The 24788-nt window shown below is 42.4% G+C and overlaps 1 protein-coding gene across 1 annotated transcript; it reads right to left on the bottom strand.

Moving 5' to 3' along the window:
* Positions 1-10: 10 nt before the first annotated feature.
* LOC106599728 (opsin-5) lies at positions 11-15954 on the bottom strand. Its single transcript, XM_045714719.1, has 4 exons — positions 15850-15954; positions 8241-9355; positions 7118-7452; positions 11-2398 (listed from the first exon to the last, which is right to left on the bottom strand). Exons 2-4 carry the CDS (start codon positions 8275-8277, stop codon positions 1691-1693), a joined length of 1080 nt encoding a protein of 359 aa, XP_045570675.1. The 5' UTR covers positions 8278-9355; positions 15850-15954; the 3' UTR covers positions 11-1690.
* Between the last annotated feature and the right edge of the window lie 8834 nt (positions 15955-24788).

The following is a 24788-nucleotide window of genomic DNA, read 5'->3' as shown; positions in this document are numbered from 1 at the left end:
CATTGCTCGTTCTAATATTTCTTAATTCCTTTTTATTTTGGGGATTTGTGTGTACTGTCAGGTATTACTGCACTGTTGGAGCTTGGAACATAATTATTTCTCTACACCCACGATAACATTTGCAAGATATGTGTACATGAGCAATTCAATTTCATCTGGCTAGTGCCCAGATTTCATTTGGCCAGGCAGCAGGCAACAACAGGAACTTGGGTAGAGCCTAGATGCATTTGATTAGAATAACATCAGCTGCTGTATTCAGGAAGCTTCTCCTCGGACCCATCCGATCCCAGATCCAACCACAGCGGTCCATCTCTATCTGACTACCACGCGGCTGATTGGCTGCTGCGAAACACTGTTTTAATTGCATGTTTTAAAAAGGATCAGGGATGAAGAAGAGATAAGCTCGACATTTTTTAAAGGCATTGATTCATGTTTTTTTGTATACCTTCCCATATCTTGATACTAACATTCTTATCAAGGCTGGAGCCTGTTAATCCCCTTCGCAAACAGGAGAAAATGGATCTCTGCATGAATGATTAATGAATAAATCAGCGAATGCAAATGTTGGTTAGCGTCCGTTTTCCACACAATAATTACATTATATCAGATTTATGGATGTTTAAATGAACTTTGTTCCAATTGACCCCCCATAATTCATTCTAATTAAGTACCAAGACTACAAAAAAATCTTTGCTCATTAGTTTCTCAAATAGGCAGTTAGTATTTAAATTAATTATTAAATCAACAGATTTCAATACAGCTACCCAGAGAGAGAGAAGGTGCATGGCAAAGTGCTACAGTATCGTTAGTTCAGCTGTGGAAAATGGGAGGAAGATTTAATGGTTTGTAACATGATTGGAAGGAATCAACAGCTTGTAGATTTGGTCAAATCATTTTTTGAACCTTGCAATGGAGGACATTCCATGCCGATGACTGCCATGCATATTTTACACAGTTTTCACACACAACACGGTTCACAATGTGTCAATACCACACAACACAAATTTGTTTTGTCTTGTTTTTTTTTAACCCTTTCCTCTCTCTCACTCTGAATTTGACTGTCTACAGTTGCTCAATTTGTACTTGGTTATTTGCCTTGCTCGCCCTTTCTCCTCTCCCTGTTGCGCTTATATACACAGTATACTGTAGTGCTTATTGTTGAGTGAATATCAGTATCTTCAGCTGTTTGATTATGACTTTGGTTGATTCTATCGCTGTCTCTCATCGATTTCCTTTATACATAAAGTCAACAGTTTCATGTTGAGTTAAACCATGCTGTACTGAACCAACATAAAACAATCCAGCACCTACTGTATATGTACCTGTATTAGACAACTATAAACACTGGATGGAAATGGGATTGTAGAGGAAGCGGAACTGATGTCAAAGTGGGTTTCGCTTTCCATCGTCATGTGTCAAACTGTTTTTATTGCCGCACACAGCAAACAGTATTGTACCTTGGCTTCTGTCCCGATCCTTCCGAGGATGATGGGGTTCCATTTTGTTCCACTGTGTTCTCCTCCAGCCCACATGAATCCCTGAAGGACAACCTAGGTTTTTACTAAGCGCATTTCAACAAAGTCACTGTCTATCTTGACAGATAAATAAATGAAGTAATTTTAAATATCAACTGCAAAATTTATATCAGAGATGTAAAAAATATAAAACCAGAGAATGCATATATCACATTCTAGGGCCAGGCAAATTTAGCGTGTCCCGGGACCATCTTCAAGTTGATCTGAAGGTTGTCGATCTCCGAGGTCCTTTTGCTGCGCATCGTGGCACGCAGGGACTTCTTGTGACAGGCCTCCTGTTTTTTATGCTTCTGCATCTGCTTCCGTGTTGGTTTCTGTGTCAGTGACTGCAGCTGGGGCTCTGTTGAGAGCTGATCCTGAGGTGTGTTAGTGTTGACTGAGGAGCTGGGGGGGTTGGTGCCGCCATGGCAATCTCTGGGGTAGTGTCTGAAGCACTCGAAGGCGTCGCTGCACTTCTCACAGGTGCTGCTACAACCTCTGTACCCGGCGAGGGCTTGGTTGGCAGATGAGTTGGTGGAACAGGACTGGTTGTGTCCTGGTGGTCTGCGGAGCGACCGGAGGCTAACCTGGACCACAGAGCCGGAGCGGCACTTCCCCACAGCGCCTTGGGAGCAGGAGCACAGGCAGCCCTTCAGACAGGCCCTGCGAAAGCTCACCAGGTCCCGGTACATCACCCTGCGGAAGTTGGGCCTGAGCAGCAGGTAGATGATGGGGTTGTATATGGTGGAGGACTTGGCAAACATTGCGAGTATGGCGAACGCCAATGGTGGGATGTTCTCCATGTGTCCAAACGCTGCCCACATCGACACCACGGCATAAGGGCTCCACGCTGTGAAGAAACCGATACAGACTGCAACACTCAGCTGGAGGAGAAAAATAAACAATAGGACAGAAAAGGGGGGAAGGAAAGAGTGAGAGAGAGAGAGAGAGCAAATGTTATTTAACAGTTTAACAAGATCTATTGGCAGATAGCGTTTTAGTGCACTCAGCACTCCATTCACAACTGATTGACTCCCGAGGATTGAATGATTGAAGTAGGCCATTGAGATTCTTTTAAGGTTAGGTTAAGGTTTAAGGTTAGAGCGAGGGACATTAGGGCCTGTCTGACTGCCACTGATTGGATTTAGAGAGTAAAAAGGTATAGGTGAAGCATTCTCGTATGGATCATGAGCCAAACTTATAGCAAGGAAGGCTGTGGCTGGCTGATGATGCCCACTAAGCTGAGGGTGCAGCAAGCACCCGACTCCACACCCATCATAATGTATTCCTGTATAACTAGCCAAATCCCTCTGATGAGAACCTCCCATCACTAGGGGATTTATTGAGGTTACTTCCAATCTCAGGGAGAGATGGAGCTGAGCTTTAATTCTGACCCCTATGCCCTCTCTTTTCAATATGGCGGATGACATTGGAATCACGCCTCAGAGAAGAGTCCCCAACCAGAGTGGGTTTCCTGATAATAAGATTTGCATCAATCTCAGGTATGAGTGGGGGAGGGGGGACCATCACCCCTGGAGCGGGGCTGTTAGCAGGAAGAGATGTGTGTTGCATTGCGTTCACGCTCATACTGTACTGTACATGACTGGGAGAGGATGAGTGCTTTAATATAGCCCCTATGGGGTTGAATATACAGGGACAGTAATAAAGGAGAGAGAGTGAAAGAGAGAGGGAACAAGGATGGAGGAAAGAGAGAGACCGGAAGAGAGAGCAAAAGGGAGGACTACATAAAGCAAAGAAATGGAGACGGGTATTTACTAATCCTAATCCATTTCCTGCACTGATCTTGCCTGACGACTCAAACTGAATTCTTCCCGCTGATCTATGTTCGCTATATACTTCAGTATGAGACTGCCATCGTTGAACCGTTTGTGGTGATGTTAAAATGACAGTTGTTGTACAAAACAAAGTCATCAGCGATTGGATGATCTCTAACCAATCAGAGTATCAAAGCCAATGATGAATTTTCAAAACGCCATTTAACCTATGTGTGTTCTGGCTCTGGCCCAACCCATAGGTTTCTGGGACCAGTAAATGTGGTTGCGTTCTAGAACTCGTCGGGGAAGTACTCAAATCCAGACTCATTGTGGAGAAGAAACTAATGTCCGTGGGTGGGGCGTAGCGTTTGGCCGGAGCAAGGAGTTTGGGTAGCCAGGCAAGCTCTGAGCTTCCTGTTCATGACATTAAACTATACAAACCCCCTATTATGTGAAGTGGCCTTAGTAGTGACCATACAATACACAATTGAATTTGTAATTAACGAATCAACCAATCAAATACAGTACCAGTCAAAAGTTTGGACACACCTACTTATTCCAGGGTTTTTCTTTATTTTTACTAATTTATACAGTATATTGTTGAATAATAGTGAAGACATTAAAACTATGAAATAACACATATGGAATCATGTAGTAACCAAAAAAGTGTTAAACAAATCAAAATATATTTTATATTTGAGATTCTTCATAGGAACCACCCTTTTTGCCTTGATGACAGCTTTGCACACTCTCGGCATTCTCTCAACCGGCCTTATGAGGTAGTCACCTGGAATGCATTACAATGAACTGGTGTGCCTTGTTAAAAGTACATTTTTGACTCACCACCTGGATTTGGTCTTATGTAGCAAAATGTCAAATGGTGTTTTTTACATTGGATAAAAGTAGAGACTCAGAGCTACAAAATGGTATATCATACACTGCATTTGAGGAACAATGGGAAAGTCATTCTGCTTTGAAAGTTGATCAACTTGTAAACTCACTTTTGAGAAAATCGCCTTTGAATGTTTTGGTATCTAGTGAAGAGCTCTGCTTTGTTTACACCCGTTCAGCATCGTTCACACCCTCTTAAGTGTTAGCCCCACCCATCTCATTTCACTCTCTGAGTGCACACTTGACGCTCTGGCCAATGATTTGTTTACCCCTGGATAACATGAAAACAGCCTAACCAGCTTTGCTGGCAACAATTTCATTACAATTTTTTGCAGACGTTTACTGACACCGGCCATATTCAACAGGTGTTCTACACACATCACTTAACGTTGGCTAACGAGCCAGCCAGCTAACGTTAGCTAGTTATACAACAATGAGCAAAGTGCCAACACTGCCTAACATTAGACTAACTAGAAAAGCAAACAGCTCTGCGAAAGGAATAATAACGTCCGCTAGGGAGCCAGCTAATGTTAGCTAGCTAACAGTACATTTTAGCTTAAGACATATAGCTAGCTAGTTAAACAATGAACCTAGCTAGGTAAATAACGTTTAAGATCACCCCCGACATGTAACGTTCGCTAACGAGCCAGCCAGCTAACATTAGCTAGTTAAACAACAATAAACAAAGTGCCAACAATGCTTAACATTAGGCTCTAACTAGAAAAGCAAACTGCTCTAGGAAACTAATAATAACGTCCGCTAGAGAGCCAGCTAACCTTAGCTAGCTAGCTAACAGTACACTTTAGCTTAAGACATATAGCTAGCTAGCTAGGTAAACAATTTTTAAAATCACACACATCACGTAACGTTAGCTAACGAGCCAGCCAGCTAATGTTAGCTAGTTAAACAACAATGAACAAAGTGGTAACAATGCCACTGTGCTGGGAGCTAACCAACCAGGTCCAATGTTAGCTAACATTAGGCTCTAACTATAAAAGCAAACAACTCTGGGAAACAAATAATGTCAGCTAAGGAGCCAGCCAGCTAACATTACCTATCTCGGTAACAGTACACATTAGAAATGTGTAATATCTGAAAATGTAGCTAGCTAATGATAGTCTATCTTACCTGTATACATCATCATGCATGAGGTACGCGTCTCCCTGGCAGGAATGCCATACCACGGTTGCCCTTAGTTTGAAGATGTAATCAGGAGACAGGTGTTTTCTCCATCTCTTTAGCTATCATACTCTAATTCCACTGATTTCAAAACTTGATCCTCCAGAAAATGGAGAGCAGCAACACTTATGCAGCTCCACTACAGAATACATTTTTTAAAAAGCCACGTTCGACAGGATTACCAACACAGACTGACGAGCTCAAATAGGCAGATACCTTCAATATGGCAGACCAATCCGAACCTCTCTCTCGGCATGTCCAGCACACTCATTATCTCAGCCAATCATGGCTAGTGGGAAGGTTAATATAATTTTTCTGTGGCTTAACCAACAAGGCTTGTAATTGAACAATTTTATTCGTATTTACAGATGGCATACAAGTTTGTTATTAAGGCACATGAAAGTTCACATGGTCGAGAAGACATTTCTGCCAAAAAACACATTTTTATATAAAAACATTTTTTTTTTTTACATTGAAACGGCCCTCCTGTGAAGTCGTGACTTGCGACATACGCCTAGTTTACTGAATCCTTCTTAATGAGTTTGAGCCAATCAATTGTGCTGTGACAAGGTTGGTAAAAGACTAAGTCCATATTATGGCAAGAACAGCTCAAATAAGCAAAGAAAAACTAGTCTGTCACTACTTTAAGACATGAAGGTCCGTCAATCCGTAAAATTTCAAGAACTTTGAACGTTTCTTCAAGTGCAGTCGCAAAAACCATCAAGAGCTAATGTTGAAACTGGCTCTCATGAGGACCACCACAGGAAACTAAGACCCAGAGTTACCTCTGTTGCAAAGGATAAGTTCATTAGAGTTACCAGCTTCAGAATTTGCAGCCCAAATAAATGCTTATAGTTCAAGTAACAGACACATCTCAACATCAACTATTTAGAGGAGACTGCGTGAATCAGTCCTCCATGGTCGAATTGCTGCAAAGAAACCACTACTAAAGGACACCAATGAGAAGAAGAGACTTGCTTGGGGCAAGAAACACAAGCAAAGCACATTAGACTGGTGGAAATCCAAATTTGTGAGAGTAGGGGAACGGATGATCTCCGCATGTGTGGTTCCCACCGTGGAGGTGTGATTATGTGGGGGTGCTTTGCTGGTGACACTGTCAGTGATTTATTTAGAATTCAAGGCATACTTAACCAGCATGGCTACCCTAGCATTCTGCAGCGATACGTCATCCCATCTGGTTTGTGCGTAGTGGGACTATAATTTGTTTTTCAACAGGACAATGACCCAACACCCCTCCAGGCTGTGTAAGGGCTATTTGACCAAGAAGGCTATTTGACAAAGAAGGCCTCCACAAACACCGGCCCTCAAACCAATTGAGATGTTTTGGGATGAGTCGGACCGCAGAGTGAAGGAAAAGCAGCCAACAAGTGCTCAGCATATGTGGGAACTCCTTCAAAACTGTTGGAAAAGCATTCCAGGTGAAGCTGGTTGAGAGAATGTCAACTGGGCAAAGCTGTCAACAAGGCAAAGGGTGGCTACTTCAAAGAATCTAAAATCAAAAATATATTTTGATTGATTTGTTGAACACTTTTTTTGGTTACTACATGATTCCATATGTGTTATTTCATTGTTTTGTCACTGTTATTCTACAATATAGTCAATATAAAGAAAAACCCTTGAATGAGTAGGTGTGTCCAAACTTTTGAATATTACTGTATATTTATCCCTTTTTAAAATCAACAGTTGTCAGAACATGTTTTACGGTACAGTTCCCGTTAGACTCTGTTCAGTGCTCACCTTCACAATAACAGCCTGGATGTTGCTCATTTTGGCCGGCCTGGCCTCGTGATGTTCCATGGCCTTACGAGAGGCTCGAACCGTCATCAGGATGCCCGTGTAGGATGCTGTGATGATGCAGCAGGGCACGATGTAGCACAAGATAAAGAGCGCCATTGTGTAGGAGCGGGCCACGGGGTGCAGGTTGGACAGGCGCCAGTCGATGCAGCAGGCTGTGCCATATGGCTCTGGACCGTATTCACCCCAGTGGGCCAGAGGGGAGAAGGCGAACACCAGGGCCCAGACCCACGCACAGGCTATCAGCAGACGGCCATGCCCCGGGTTGAATCGGTTACCTGAATGGACGGATGGATGGGTGGAGAGAAGGATGGGGGATGCATGGGGAGATGGATGCATGGGGAGATGGATAAGGAGACGGATGGATAGATGGATGATAGGGGGATGGATGGATGGATGGATGGATGGATGGATGGATGGATGGATGGATGGATGGATGGATGGATGGATGGATGGAAGGGGAGGTGAGAGATGGATGGATTGATGGATAGTGGATGGATGGGGAGATAGTCCGTTTAATAAGATAGCATGGTCATCATTAGAGATTCTGATAAGCACAGGTGGGGATTTCTAAAACTGGAAATGTCATAGGGGAATATTATGACAGGTACACATTTTTCGGAACTGTTTTGAATGCTCCCAGAGTGATTTTCTCAATTTCCAGCCCTGAGTATGTTATGGTGCACATACTAATTACATGGATAACTGATCCATTATGTACTAGACCACATTTAAAAAGAACAGCAATGAGAGAATACATTACTAACTAATTTGTTTAAATTGGTAGAGCATGCCTCAGCTGGATGGCACAATTTTTGCCAACATCACAAGCCATACTAATTGAGTGTTGGCAAGTCAGTTGCAAGTTGACTTGTCAGCCATCAAAGCAGTGGCTGATGTTTGTTCGGTCACTGAGGAATTATCTAGTTCTTTTGATTATCTAGTTCCTTTGAACTTTAGATTTTTGCCCCATCAATAAATCAACAGTCAACTACTTAGTGTCGACTTTTACTAATCCACTGTCAATTCCATGGTAAGACTAGGGCCAGGCTCTTTGATGACTTACCGTAGAGAGGATAACATACTTTCACAAAACACACCATGCTCAACAGGGTGAGAGTGGTCAGACTGCAGATCCCAAACAACACGCTGCAGAACGCGTAGATCAAACACACCGTTTTCCCAAAAAGCCACCTGAGGGAGAGGGGGAGGAACAGAAAGAGAGGGAACGAGAGCGAGAGCGGGAGGGGTCAGAAAGGCCGTAGACGGAGAGAGAGAATTAGAGGGATAAATAGAGAGGGAGAGAGAAATACCGAAAGAAAGAGAGAGTGAGAACACACTGACCATTCAATGTACAGTATAAAGCAGGACCTGTCACCACACGACCAAACTAGAAAGGTAATTGAACCATGACAATTGGAGAGGATAGTTTTTAATCCAAACCCAACTCTACTAATCTGCATTTACACAGTGTGGTGGCATAAGGCCAACGTTAGACATCAAAACCTTTAGTCAAAACACTGCAGTTTCCTGCACTGTAAAAAATAAAAATAAATCCTTTTGGTTTTTACATGAACTTAATGTACCTTTATTTACAGTAATGTACAGGCAATTGGCTGGCAGTAAATTACCGTAACAAACCTACAGGATTTTTTTGACAGTGTGTCTGTGAAGTATAGGAGCCAATCACATGTGAGGTGAAGCATTTCCTCTCCTCTCCAATGGGCTGTTACTGTAGCTTGGGGAGTCTGTATGGGGTCTTTCATACTATCCTGCTGAACCGAACTGCACTGTTCTGGCCTGGAAATGTCCTTTTCACATAATCCTTTCCAGGAGGATCCAGTGGATGAGTAACCAGGTCAGACAGCACAGTACAGCTGGGCTTGGCACTGTAAAATAGTATACAGTGCCAGACCTGGGCACTCCCTTATTTCACTAATTATTTGATGGTTTGTACAGTTCCTGTGGTAGATATTTGCTAGGCTTGGCTCTGTGGTGTAAACATGGGTGTACAGTACTTGTGGTAGATGCTGGAGGTGATGGCCATGGGGTAGAGGGACAGGGTCAGACCCATGTCGCTGATGGCCAGGTTGATAATGAAAATCTCAGCTGGTTTGAGCAGGCGCTTCTTCTTATAGGAGACGTAGAGCAGTGTGCTGTTGCCAAACAGAGAGCACACACCTGCAGACCAGAGAGAGAGACAGAGACACCACTCAGTACTCTGCTGTGATAATTACCACAGAGACAGACACACCTCAGGACAACAACTGGAGGGGTATATAAATATGCAGAAATATAAACACAACAACGGGCACGGCTGTACTGTCGAATGGCCGTGTTCTGTTGGGTATGTCCGTTCTAGTAATTCTACGTCTATGCCTGTAATCAGCATAGTTAAAGAACATGTTTGAAATAAATGACGTCCCAATGGGGCTGTGTCCCAAAGGAATATTAAGGGCAGTGTTCAGAGTCAATGAATATGGTATATTATTTCCCCAGACCTTTCCTATCAATGGAGAGTAATTACACATTGATTTAACTAATGAACAAGGACACTCCATAAATCTACACTGAACAAAAATATAAATTCAACATGCAACAATTTCAAAGATAATACTGTTCATATAAGGAAAATTGATTAGGCCCTAATCTATGGATTTCACATAACTGGGAATATAGATATGCATCTGATGGTCACAGATACCTTTAAAAAAAAAGGTAGTGTCGTGGATCAGAAAACTAGTCAGTATCTGGTGTGACCAGCATTTGCCTCATGCAGCGCGACATTTCCTTTGCATATAATATATTTAACTCATTGATCAGGCTGTTGATTGTGGCCTGTGGAATGTTGTCCCACTGCTCTTCAATGGCTGTGCCAAGTTGCTGGAAATTGTGTTTGTTGTCCATAGCTCATGCATGCCCATACCATAACCCCATGGGGCACTCTGTTTCCCGATGTTGACAACAGCAAACCGCTTGCCCACGCGACACCAAACACGTTGTCTGCCATCTGCCCAGTACAGTTGAAACTGGGATTCATCCGTAAAGAGCACACTTCTCCAACATGCCAGTGGCCGTCGAAGGTGAGTATTTGCCCAATGAAATTGGTTACGATGCTGAACTGCAGTCAGGTCAAGACCCTGGTGTGGATGACGAGCACGCAGATGAGCTTCCCCGAGACGGTTTCTGACAGTTTGTGCAGAAATTATCAGTTGTGCAAACTAGAGGTCGACCAATTAATCGGAATGGCCGATTAATTAGGGCCGATTTCAAGTTTTGATAACAATCGGAAATTGGTATTTTTGGATGCCGATTTGGCCGATTTTAATTTTTTTCTTTTTTTTTACATTTATTTTTACACCTTTATTTAACTAGGCAAGTCAGTTAAGAACACATTGTTATTTTCAATGACGGCCTAGGAATGGTGGGTTAACTGCCTTGTTCAGGGGCAGAACGACAGATTCTTACCTTGTCAGCTCGGGGATTCAATCTTGCAACCTTACGGTTAACTAGTCCAATGCTCTAACCACCTGCTTTACATTGCACTCCACGAGGAGCCTGCCTGTTATGCGAATGCAGTAAGAAGCCAATGTAAGTTGCTAGCTAGCATTAAACTTATCTTATAAAAAACAATGAATCAATCATAATCACTAGTTAACTACACATGGTTGATGATATTACTAGTTTATCTAGCCTGTCCTGCGTTGCATATAATCACTTAGGTACACGTTGCTCCAACGTGTACCTAACCATAAACATCAATGCCTTTCTTAAAATCAATACACAAGTATATATTTTTAAACCTGCATATTTAGTTAATATTGCCTGCTAACATTAATTTCTTTTAACTAGGGAAAATGTGTCACTTCTCTTGCAACAGAGTCAGGGTATATGCAGCCGTTTGGGCCGCCTGGCTCGTTGCGAACTGTGAAGACTATTTCTTCCTAACAAAGACAGCCGACTCCGCCAAACGGGGAATGATTTAACAAAAGCGCATTTGCGAAAAAAGCACCATCGTTGCACGGATGTACCTAGATAAAATACGGAACGGTTCCGTATTTCACTGAAAGAATAAACGTGATAGTTTCCGGATTTGACCATATTAATGACCTAAGGCTCGTATTTCTGTGTGTTATTATGTTATAATTAAGTCTATGATTTGATAGAGCAGTCTGACTGAGCGATGGTAGGCACCAGCAGGCTCGTAAGCATTAATTCAAACAGCACTTTCATTTTGCCAGCAGCTCTTCGCAATGCTTCAAGCATTGCGCTGTTTATGACTTCAAGCCTATCAACTCTCGATATTAGGCTGGTGTAACAGATGTGACATGGCTAGCTAGTTAGCCGGGTGCGCGCTAATAGCGTTTCAAACGTCACTCGCACTGAGACTTGGAGTAGTTTTTCCCCTTGCTCTACATGGGTAACGCTGCTTCGAGGGTGGCTGTTGTCGATGTGTTCCTGGTTCGAGCTCAGGTAGGAGCGAGGAGAGGGACGAAAGCTATACTGTTACACTGGCAATACTAAAGTGCCTATAAGAACATCCAATAGTCAAAGGTATATGAAATACAAATTGTATAGAGAGAAATAGTCCTATAATTCCTATAATAACTACAACCTAAAACTTCTTACCTGGGAATATTGAAGACTCATGTTAAAAGGAACCACCAGCTTTCATATGTTCTCATGTTCTGAGCAAGGAACTTAAACATTAGCTTTCTTACATGGCACATATTACACTTTTACTTTCTTCTCCAACACTTTGTTTTTGCATTATTTAAACCAAATTGAACATGTTTCATTATTTATTTTAGGCTAAATTGATTTTATTGATGTATTATATTAACTTAAAATAAGTGTTCATTCAGTATAGTTGTAATTGTCATTATTACAAATAAATAAATAAAAGAAATCGGCCGATTAATCGGTATCAGGGTTTTTGGTCCTCCAATAATCGGTATCGGCATTGAAAAATCATAATCGGTTGACCTCTAGTGCAAACCCACCCATCAGCTGTCCGGGTGGCATGTCTCAGACGATCACGCAGGTGAAGAAACCGGATGTGAAGTTCCTGGGCTGGCGTGGTTTCACGTGAGCTACGGTTATGAAGCTGGCTGGACGTAGTGCCAAATTCTCTAAAACAACGTTGGAGCCGGCTTATGGTAGAGAAATTAACATTAAATTATCTTGCAACAGCTCTGGTGGGCATTCCTGCAGTCAGCATTCCAATTGCACGCTCCCTCAAAACTTGAGACATCTGTGGTATTGTGTTGTGTGACAAAACTCAATTTTAAAGTGGCCTTTTATGTCCCCAGCAAAAGGTGCACCTGTGTAATGATCATGCTGTTTAATCAGCTTCTTGATATGCCACATCTGTCAGGTGGATAGTTTATGTTGGCAAAGGAGAAATGCTCACTAACAGGGATGTAAACAAATTTTTGCACAGAATATGAGAGAATTCTGTGCGTGTGGAACATTTCTGGGATCTTTTATTTCAGCTCAATAAACAAGGGACCAACACCTTACATGTTGCATTTATATTTTTGTTAAGTATAGAAGTACAAAGAAAGTTTGCAATATTTTCTTTGTTTAGGAGTGCAAGGGTGAATTTAGTTATTGTACACGCGCACTTAACAGAGCACATGTGTCCCAAACGGAAATATGCGAATACATGCTAGAACATGCTCTTGCTAGCTCACGCAAACACGAATTTCCAAGACTGTGTCCTTCTACTAAAACTGATATTTCTTATTCATTTTTGAAGTTACAAGCCTGAAACCTTGAACATAGACTGCTGACACCCTGTGGAAGCCATAGGAATTGCATCCAGGGAGCTTTGTCTTTGGATTTTCTCCTACCATATCTATTGTGTTATATTCTCCTACATTATTTGAACATTTATACAAACTTCAAAGGGTTTTCTATATGCATATCCTGACTTCAGGGCCTGAGCTACAGGCAGTTTACTTTGGGCACGTCATTCAAGCAGGAAGAGGAGAAAAAAGGGGTCTTGCCCTAAAATTAAGAAGGAATATCCTAGTAACGTGTTACGACGTTAGAAGCTAAATTCAGTTTTCATCAAAATAACTATTATTGTAAGCTATGACATGACATAATAAAGGAATTTGAATATGTCTCAAGATTAAAGATAATTTGCCCTTAAACTCGTCAGATCAATTTCCATCAATGGACGTCAATTTAACTCATTTGACTGCTATGGTTAAGCAATAAGGCACCAGGGGGTGTGGTATATGGCTAATATACCACGGCAAAGGGCTGTTCTTAAGCATGACCCAAAGTGCAGTGCCTGGATACAACCAATATACCACAAACCCCAGGGGTGTCTTATTGCTATTATAAACTGGTTACCAATGTAATTAAAACAGCAAAAATACGTTTTGTCATACCCCTGGTAAAGAGTCTGAAACTTTCAGCCAAATCGGCATTCAGGGCTCGAACCCAGTTTATAATTATGCAATAAGGCGTTGCGTCGTGCATAAGAACAGCCCTTAGCCATGGTATATTGGCCATATATCACAAACCCCCGAGCTGCCTCATTGCTATTATAAACAGGTTACCAACGTTATTACAGGAGTAGTAAAAATAAATGTTTTGTCATACCAGCGGTCAGCCAATCAGCATTCAGGGCTCGAACCACCCAGTTTATATTTGTACATAAATCTCTTTTGCGCATCTGCATAACTACAGATCAATCTGACAGGAGAGTGTGAGTGATGAAAGTTGGACAGATGTTCTCGAAATTTCTGAGCAAGAAATACTTGTACCAAAAAAGCAAAAAAAAAGCAAAAATATTCTGGCAATTATTATCAAATCAAATTGTATTTGTCACATGCCCCGAATACAAATACAACAGGTGTAGACCTTACAGTGAAATGCTTACTTACAAGCCCTTAACCAACAATGCAGTTTTAAGAAAATACCTAAAAAAATACAAAAAAGTAAGAGATGAGAATAGCAAATAAGAGCAGAAGTAAATAACAATAGTGGCGCTATATACAGGGGGTACCGGTACAGAGTCAATGTGCGGGGCACCAGTGTCGAGGTAATATATACATGTAGGTAGAGTTATTAAAGTGACTATGCATAGATAATAACAGATAGTAGCAGCATCGTAAAGGAGGGGGGCAATGCAAACAGTCTGGGTAGCCATTTGATTAGCTGTTCAGGAGTCTTATGGCTTGGGAGTAGAAGTTGTTTAGAAGCCTCTTGGACCTAGACTTGGTGCTCCGGTACCGCTTGCCGTGCGGTAGCAGAGAGAACAGTCTATGACTAGGGTGGCTGGAGTCTTTGACAATTTTTAGGGCCTTCCTCTGACACCGCCTGTTATAGAGGTCCTGGATGGCAGAAAGCTTGGCCCGGTGATGTACTACCCTCTGTAGTGCCTTGCAGTCGGAGGCCGAGCAGTTGCCATACCAGGCAGTGATGAAACCCGTCAGGATGCTCTCGATGGTGCAGCTGTAAAACCTTTTGAGGATCTGAGGACCCATGCCAAATCTTTTCAGTCTCCTGAGGGGGAATAGGTTTTGTCGTGCCCTCTTCACAACTATCTTGGTGTGCTTGGACCATGTTAGTTTGTTGGTGATGTGGATGCCAAGGAACTTGAAGCTCTGAACCTGCTCCACTACAGCCCTGTCGAGGAGAATGGGAGCGTGTTCGGTCCTCCTTTCCTGTAGTGCACAATCCTCTGCTATGTGCCAGATATTAAGACTACAACCCGTTAGAAATGGCATATTTGACAGATTGACATGTCATTTTAATAGGCATATACTACTGACTAAAATCTGGGTTTATGATTGTAATTCAACTTTGCCATGGTTTGCTTAGCAAAATGCAGGTAGCCTATAGCCCCTGATAGGCTTACATCTAATTTCAGATGGGCTACAGTAGACTAGGCAAGATGTAAACTGAACGATTTAGCAGCTTGCTTAGTTCAAATTGACAGACTGATTCAACATGAATAGCAAGGCGATGTCGAGGTAAGAAGTGCTTGTGTTTCCCAATAGCCTGCTGGAATAGGCTACTGAGGATGTGGTCGTAATTTCAATCATATTAATAATGTGTATATTAACTGAATATGCTTGTCAACAACAGCCAGTGTTTATTTTATTTACCTGTAGCCTAATCTGACTGCCTGTTACCGTAAATTGTATGCGTACTAACAATTGAATGGCAATTGCGATAGAGTTTTGATAACTTCCAATTGAACGAACTAAACATGGCCATTAATAATGGCATAATAACACAAGGCTACAACAACAATAAGCTGTTATAGGCTATTTATTAAATCTGTTTACCAGATCCCGGTAGGCTACACAAGAGGCACAAATTAATTTGCGTTGACTCCAGTGAAATCGGGATTTCAACATATTTATTGTATCAAATGGTAGCCTACAGTAGCCTACAATGGCATATACATTAATAGGCTACTTGATGGCCAACAGATGCAAATGTATCATTATCCACATCTAAGTTTCATTGAGGACTTTTCCCCGTAACAGAAGCACACAAGGGAGTTAATTTCAAATTTCCACTCACGCAGCCCCCGAGACCCAAGAACGGAGCCTCCCTAAAACACATCTGTTCTAGCGTGTTAATATGTTTTATGTGAAAAGGGTTTGAAAAAAGGTGTCTATATAATGATAATCTAAATAGCCTACCTACAACTGGTAAACAGTTGTCACAACGTGCGCTCGTGCTGCTCTGTCTCCTCTCACTCACATGACTCAGCCAGTAGTGGACTAAGCTTTTTGCTGCAGTGCTCTCTCAACACACACACACCCTCCCCAGCCCCCCACTCACTCACTCAGCACAGGGGCGCCGCCAGGGACTTTGAGCCCCATGAAAAGATATCACAAGATACCACCACAGGCCACACCAACCCTGCGCAATTGCTGTAACCACACACCTCCAGAACCCAATCGACCCATTCAAAGTTTTAAATAACTCTACCTTTGCAGGCTTACAACTCTCTTGTAGTCCAATATTTACTGTATGATATTTACTGACAGTGAGCTGTGAAAATTTAACACTGTGCAGGCATGCATGCAACATTCTGCATACAGTGCAATTCACTATTTGATGCAAGACTGATACCCTCTATTATAAATGTGCTAAAGGCTGTCTTTTACAGTCTAAATGTAATTTGAATGGTACAATTCTTGAATGGAAAAATTCTCTTAACATTAATGAATAACTTAAAATAAAAACTTAAATATACATTAACCTCTTCAATTAAAATAAATGAACATTATCATCTATAGAATGATAGAAAAAAACGAAATAATAAAATCAGCAGCAGATTGTTGAAGTATACATACCAACTAGAATATAAGCAGCTGTAAAAGCGGAAATGGAAAATGGAAAACAACATGGAAATGAAAAGGGCTGCTGGTGGCACTGGAGGAAAGGTCAAGAGGTCACCAAATCAATAGGTTTCTTCCACTTGGGGTCTTGATTGTGCACAACAAATGTTATGGCAATCCAGTTATGGCAATCCAATATATCTTGTTCTCGGTCTGTTCTCAGTCTTGTTCTCAGCCTGTGAGCATCATGTGTGTAGTGATCCAATATCCATAGCCATACCATTTAACAGTTATCACTGGAAATGAAATAATATAGGCCTAATTGCTCAAGCGCACACACATTCGTTCTGACTGTCTGCTCAGACTAACAGCCTCACCTGTTGTTCCTGTCAATCAGACACGCAGTGTCAACCAATGAACCAAAGATGCATCAGGGAGGGTCGAGACAACTCACTCACAGTCACACACTTAGCAGCTGAGGAGAAAGAGGAAGGACAGCTGTGAAAACGACAGCTGGAAAATGAGTCGGAAGCACAGTAGCATTTGGATGCATTTTTATAATGTAGACAATGTTAGAGCACAGTGTAGAATTTGCCAAAACAAAATATATAATTATATAAAGCCGGTTCTATGCCCAACTTATACCGGCATATGTGATCTGTGCACCCAATTGTGAAGCTAACTGTAGCGGAGCTTCGAGAAACTAGCGGGCCTGCTAGTGATAGTGGTGGAGCCAGCACCTCCACACGTGGAGATGTATCCACTCAGTCAAGTAGGCCTACTCCGCGACCCACAGCTACGCAGTCTTCTATGGACCAGTTTATGTCAAAGTCTATGTCTGTAGCAAAACAAGGCCAAAATTGATATTGCATTGGCTAAAATGATTTCCATCCATTTTCGATCATGGAGGACAGAGGTTTTAGAAATTATAGCAATAGTCTAAATCCAATGTACACAATTCTAAGCAGAAAAACCCTTTCAAAATCACTTATTCCACAACTGTACGAGAGCACAAAGGCTTCAGTGCGGGAAAAAGTCCATAAAGCGACTGCAGTTTGCCTTACCAATGACTGCTGGACATAATTTATTTATTTATTTTATTTCACCTTTATTTAACCAGGTAGGCCAGTTGAGAACAAGTTCTCATTTACAACTGCGACTTGGCCAAGATAAAGCATAGCAGTGCGACAAGAACAACACAGAGTTACACATAAACAAACATACAGTCAATAACACAAGAGAAAAGAAAAATAGAAAGATCTTTGTACAGTGTGTGAAAATGTATAAGAGTAGGGAGGTAGGCAATAAATAGGCCATACAGGCAAAAATATTTGCAATTTAGCATTAATACTGGAGTGATATATGTGCAGATGATGATGTGCAAGTAGAGATACTGGGGTGCAAAAGAGCAAGAGGGTAAGTAATAATATGGGGATGAGGTAGTCGGGTGTGCTATTTACAGATTGGCTGTGTACAGGTACAGTGATCAGTAAGCTGCTCTGACAGCTGATGCTTAAAGTTAGAGATGGAGATAAGACTCCAGTTTCAGAGATTTTTGCAATTCGTTCCAGTCATTGGCAGCAGAGAACTGTAAGGAAAGGTGGCCAAAGTAAGTGTTGGCTTTGGGGATGAACAGTGCAATATATCTGCTGGAGCGTGTGCTACGGGTGAGTGTTGCTATGGTGACCAGTGAGCTGAGATAAGGCGGGGCTTTACCTAGCAAAGACTTATAGATAACCTGGAGCCAGTGGGTTTGGCGAAGGATATGTAGTGAGCGCCAGCCAACGAGAGCATAGAGGCCGCAGTGGTGGGTAGTATATGGGGCTTTGGTGATAAAACAGATGGCAATGTGATGGACTACATCCAGTTTGCTGAGAAGAGTGTTGGGGGCTATTTTGTAAATTACATCGGCGAAGTCGAAGATCGGTAGGATAGTTTGTTTTACGATGGTATGTTTGTTGGCATGAGTGAAGGTGGCTTTGTTGCCAAAAAGGAAGCCGATTCTAGATTTAATTTTGGATTGGAGATTCTTATTGTGAGTCTGGAAGGAGAGGTTACAGTCTAACCAGACACCTAGGTATTTGTAGTTATCCACATATTCTAGGTCAGAACCATCCAGAGTAGTGATGCTAGTCGGGCGGGAGGGTGTGGGCAGCAATCGGTTGAAGAGCATGCACTTAGTTTTACTAGCATTTAAAAGCAGTTGGAGGCAGCGGAAGGAGTGTTGTATGGCGTTGAAGCTCATTTGGAGGTTTGTTAGCACAGTGTCCAAAGAAGGGACAGAAGTATACAGAATGGTGTCGTCTGCGTAGAGGTGGATCAGACAATCACCAGCAGCAAGAGCGACATCATTGATATATACAGAGAAAATAGTCGGCCCGAGAATTGAACCCTGTGGCTCCACCATAAAGACTGCCAGATGTCCGGACAACAGGCCCTCCGATTTGACACACTGAACTCTGAGAAGTAGTTGGTGAACCAGGCGAGGCAGTCATTTGAGAAGCCAAGGCTATTGAGTCTGCCGATAAGAATGCGGTGATTGACAGAGTCGAAAGCCTTGGCCAGGTCGATGAAGACGACTGCACAGTACTATATTTTATCGATGGTGGATGTGATATCATTTAGGACCTTGAGCGTGGCTGAGGTGCACCTATGACCAGCTCGGAAACCAGATTGCATAGTGGAGAAGGTACGGTGGGATTCTAAATGGTCGCGTATTAAGGGTAACCACTTCTTACATGTCGGTTACATGTCACTTCATTGAAGATTTTTCGATGTCTAGCTGTCTTCTGGACTGCTTTGAGTTCAGCGACAGACACCTCAGAGAACTTGGCAGAGGAACTGTTGAGAGTGGCCAGAGAATGGCAAGTAGATGGACAAGTGGTCTGTTGTGTTAGTGACAATGCAGCTAACATAACCAAAGCCATGAAAATTCAGAATTTCCATCATCCATGTCTTGCCCACACAATCAACCTGGTTGTAAGAGATGCTCTGAAGGTGATGAAGCCCACTGTGGACAAAGTGAAAGCAGTTGTGGAATACTTTAGCACAGTAGGTGCTAAAAAACTAACGTCTATACATAGCCAGATGGGGATGCCTGAGCTGAGGCCTGAACAAGACTGCACTTCAAGGTGAAATTCAACATTTTATATGTTGAAGCTGTTTCTTGAGTCAAAGGATGCCATCATCTCTACCCTGGCCATTATCAATGCACCTGTTGATGCTCTGACCCAAGAGGAATGGGAGGTGGTGGAGGTGTGCAGAGTCCTGGAACCTTTTGAGCAGGTCACTGTGGAGATCAGTGGAGAGAGGTACCGTAAGCAGTTATTACTACATCATTATTTAATCCAGTATTATATACAGTGGGGAGAACAAGTATTTGATAACCTGCAAAATCGGCAGTGTTTCCTACTTACAAAGTATGTAGAGGTCTGTAATGTTTATCGTAGGTACACTTCAACTGTGAGAGACGGAATCTAAAACAAAAATCCAGAAAATCACATTGTATGATTTTTAAGTAATTCATTTGCATTTTATTGCATGACATAAGTATTTGATACAACAGAAAAGCAGAAATTAATATTTGGTACAGAAACCTTTGTTTGCAATTATAGTGATCATACATTTCCTGTAGATCTTGACCAGGTTTGCACACACTGCAGCTGGGATTTTGGCCCACTCCTCCATACAGACCTTCTCCAGATCCTTCAGGCTGTCGCTGGGCAATACGGACTTTCAGCTCCCTCCAAAGATTTTCTATTGGGTTCAGGTCTGGAGACTGGCTAGGCCACTCCAGGACCTTGAGATGCTTCTTACGGAGCCACTCCTTAGTTGCCCTGGCTGTGTGTTTCGGGTCGTTGTCATGCTGGAAGACCCAGCCACAACCCATCTTCAATGCACTTACTGAAGGAGGTTGTTGGCCAAGATCTCGCGATACATGGCCCCATTCATCCTCCCCTCAATACGGTGCAGTCGTCCTGTCCCCTTTTCAGAAAAGCATCCCCAAAGAATGATGTTTCCACCTCCATGCTTCACGGTTGGGATGGTGTTCATGGGGTTGTACTCATCCTTCTTCTTCCTCCAAACACGGCAAGTGGAGTTTATACCAAAAAGCTCTATTTTGGTCTCATCAGACCACATGACCTTCTCCCATTCCTCCTCTGGATCATCCAGATGGTCATTGGCAAACGTCAGATGGGTCTGGACATGCGCTGGCTTGAGCAGGGGGACCTTGCGTGCGCTGCAGGATTTTAATCCATGACGGCGTAGTGTGTTACTAATGGTTTTCTTAGAGACTGTGGTCCCAGCTCTCTTCAGGTCATTGACCAGGTCCTGCCGTGTAGTTCTGGGCTGATCCCTCACCTTCCTCATGATCATTGATGCCCCACGAGGTGAGATCTTGCATGGAGCCCCAGACCCAGGGTGATTGACCGTCATCTTGAACTTCTTCCATTTTCTAATAATTGCGCCAGCAGTTGTTGCCTTCTCACCAAGCTGCTTGCCTATTGTCCTGTAGCCCATCCCAGCCTTGTGCAGGTCTACAATTTTATCCCTGATGTCCTTACACAGCTCTCTGGTCTTGGCCATTGTGGAGAGGTTGGAGTCTGTTTGATTGAGTGTGTGGACAGGTGTCTTTTATACAGGTAACGAGTTCAAACAGGTGCAGTTAATACAGGAAATGAGTGGTGAACAGGAGGGCTTCTTAAAGAAAAACTAACAGGTCTGTGATAGCCGTAATTCTTACTGGTTGGTAGGTGATCAAATACTTATGTCATGCAATAAAATGCAAATGAATTACTTAAAAATCATACAATGTGATTTTCTGGATTTTTGTTTTAGATTCCGTCTCTCACAGTTGAAGTGTACCCGTGATAAAAATTACAGACCTCTACATGCTTTGTAAGTAGGAAACACTGCCGATTTTGCAGGTTATCAAATACTTGTTCTCCCCACTGTATGTATATGAGCAGTAGATGAGAATGTAGTATCAGTAGACAAAACATGAACATGAACTAATAAGTTACTGTTCTCTCTTTTCAGCTACGTGACAGCCTCAAAAATGATACTGTGTAAGGGTCTGCAGCGAATCACAGCCAGCCGCCAGAGAGAAGGATATGTAACCACAGGACATGTGACAGAGTTGATGTACACCCTATGTTCATCAATGGACAGAAAGTTCCACAGAATGGAATACAATCACGTGCTATCAGAAACCGCTGCACTTGATTGATGAGGCTCTTCAAAGAATAACCTCAGCAGCAGGGAGGGACAGCCCTAGCAGTCAGCTGGCTCAGGCACCAGGGCAACAGGAAGAAGAGGGATCAGATGGAGCAGAAGCACCAGCAGTAGTGCCACAAACATCTGCTTTTTGGATGCTGTTTGACGAGAGAGCAACTGGGGATGCAGCACGAAGGAATCCCTCAGCAGATGCCATAATGGAGGTCCGATCCTATTTGGAGGAGCCCCTCCTCCTCTGCAGATCCTCTGAGCTGGTGGAAGAACAAGGCCTCTGTCTACCTACGGTTTACTAAAGTCATGAGAGGGAGACTCTGCATAGTGGCCACATCCGTTCCCTCTAAGAGGGTCTTCTCGAAAACGAGAGGCTCTCTGGATGTTAACTTTTTTTAAATGTTTTATTTGTACATTGCAAATAAAATATTCTAGTAATGATGATAGGTTAATAATTTAATGATGAATTATTTTTACCTAATGTTCGAATAATTTTTTAGGGCCCCTGTCAGTCACAGGCCCGTAGAATTGTCATAACTTTTCCACCCCATACGGCACCCCTGACTCAGCAACAGCTTGCCTCAGTGCCTGATAGTCAGCAGCAGGTCACAGTGAAATCGATTTGTGTTTTTTTTAAAGAGAGAAATTACACAGCTGGCGGTGTGCAACTACGAAGTAGCCAAAAAAAACAACCAGTGACCAATACATTTTCACCCATGACATCGTTTTCAAAGTTGCTCAATGTGGTTAGAAAGTGATGGACATGGCAACCCTGCCTACTGCTAGATACTGATACTGGCAACCCTGCCTACTCCTGCTAGATACTGATACTGGCAACCCTGCCTACTCCTGCTAGATACTGATACTGCACAACTTAAACACTTGCCACCCAATCCCCTCTTCCCCAAAACATGTGTAAAAAATATTCTGTAAATTGTGCCTTCCTGTATTAGATGTATGCTGTCGTGTCTTTGGCTATGCCGGATTAAGTGATATGACATGCTAACCTATAAAATTCTTTCTCTGTAATTAATATTACCTGATTAAGCTAATCATGTAAATGTAATTAACTAGAAAGTCGTGGCACCACGGAAGAACGTTTATAGAGCCGTTATCTTCCAAATAAACTCTTAAAATACTTAGTAATATTTTACATCGATAGCAGTCAATATTAACCCTTATCTTATTTTCAGTCTCATAATGAAAGTTGTAAATTCTTGGCTATCTTCACGAACCCTGGCTAACAAGTTGAATCAGCAATACAAAATTGGGTTTAATTATTTATTTACTAAATACCTAACTAATCACACAGAATTACAAATACACAGAATACAAATGATGTCATACAGAAAACGTCCCGGTGGACGGAACAGATATGACGGCTGGTTACACAAAGGAAAGGGGGTTGGGCTTGAATGAAAGAGCGGGAAGACTTAGGAACAAACAAACAGCAGCTATGCTATCGTAAATACATTATCTTATGCATTCTAAATTACCGCCCATTTGGAAAAGGAAAATGCAATAAATATTTACTCTGAGCTGCGCTTCGGTATATTGGTCGTAGATGCTGGCCTGGTTGACCAACAGATCTTCCTGTACTCGGAAGAATGTCTCTGGTGGTAAATTGGATACGTGGTGGTATCTTCGTCTGTTTGTTAGACTGGATCCGTCGTCCGTCCTTTCCTAGCCCACGTCTACAGCGGCCGCTGCTAACTCAACGGCTAGGAAGTATCACTTCGGTAGTGAATAAGCTCAAAGTTCATACCATTCGCCACCAAATCTCACGCCGAGGTTGGCTTAGTTCTGTACTTGACATGTGTGTCCTTCTAACGTAGAGGCTGCAGACCTCACGTACTGGAACAACGTGGTTATCTTTTCGTCAAAGGCTTATATAGTGGAGAGGGGGAAGGAGGTGTTTCATCGTTTATAACCCCTGTCTCTTCACAGGGGTGGGCCACTGATCAAGCAGGGCACTTTCCTTATGAAAACCCAATTCTCTCATTTGGAAGCTAAAATTACATTTAATCTCCTAACAAACAATTTCTATATCAAACATTTCAATTGCATAACAATTCCATGTGACTCTGATAACTAGAGGGTGTATACTTTCCCAGGTACAGTTTATGTCGTCCTGTCATCAGTCATAATGTCTCAGATGACAACCGAACTGACATAAATACTCATTACGTTCCCAAGCATATTTCCAACTGGTTTTATTACCAAAATATGGTTCCTTTTCCCCATTTGTTTGATGTTCCCAGACTCTCTATATTTAACACAGGCTATTCAAGTCCTTCAGTAGGGTCAGAGAGGGGAAGGGAGAAAGGTATTTATTGGGGGGGGTCATAAACCTTACCCACAGGCCAACGTCATGACAATGCTAACATGTTTATTCTGTTCTACTGAGCCATTTACTTTATGTTTGTGTTCTTATCTTTTATTGTTTCTTCTTGTTGCATTGTCGAGAAGGAACCTGCAAATCAGCATTTCGTTGGACGGTGTATACCATGTGTATCCTCTACATTCGACTAATAAAACGTGAAACAGACACACACATGAGAACACACACACACACTCCCAGGTTAAGTCCCAGTGTGTAGTCTGGCATCATGCCAAGAACTGACTGATAGAGTTGGTCATCATGTTACAGTTCAGCAACATGCTTCATCCTCTCCTCTCTGCCTACATTCACATGTGGCTGACTGGGGGTGTAAGTGAATCCTTTTTGAAGAGAGAGCTCACTTACCAAACACAGCATACACTATGGCTACTGTTATGTCCGCCGCCACAGGTATGTTTGAATGGAATGCAATGTCCTCAATGTTGGCAATCACCCTCATCTGAAATGGAAGAGAATAGAAAGAGATACAGTGACATATGTGTACTAAACATGATCAATGTTTATCGCCTCTCTCTCTCTCTCTCTCTCTCCATTTAAGTGAACATTGCAAATACATTCAGTTGATGACATGTTGGTTTCAACAAATAAAGAATAAAGAAGTCTATCAACTTCCATTCGTCCTCCATGAAAGGTTGAATACCTCTTACATGTCCGTTCTGTTTTC

The sequence above is a fragment of the Salmo salar genome, chromosome ssa03 (assembly GCF_905237065.1).
Source record: "Salmo salar chromosome ssa03, Ssal_v3.1, whole genome shotgun sequence".
Lineage (NCBI taxonomy): Eukaryota > Metazoa > Chordata > Actinopteri > Salmoniformes > Salmonidae > Salmo > Salmo salar.
This window is presented reverse-complemented; position numbering and strand designations above follow the sequence as displayed.

Bases quoted from the DNA above. Each gene is read 5' to 3' on its own strand.
- LOC106599728 (XM_045714719.1), bottom strand. From the start codon at position 8,277: ATGGTGTGTTTTGTGAAAGTATGTTATCCTCTCTACG. The intron at 7,453-8,240 runs GTAAGTCATCAA...CCGTCCATTCAG, and splicing joins AGTATGTTATCCTCTCTACG to GTAACCGATTCAACCCGGGG. The intron at 2,399-7,117 runs GTGAGCACTGAA...TTTCTCCTCCAG, and splicing joins TCCAGGCTGTTATTGTGAAG to CTGAGTGTTGCAGTCTGTAT.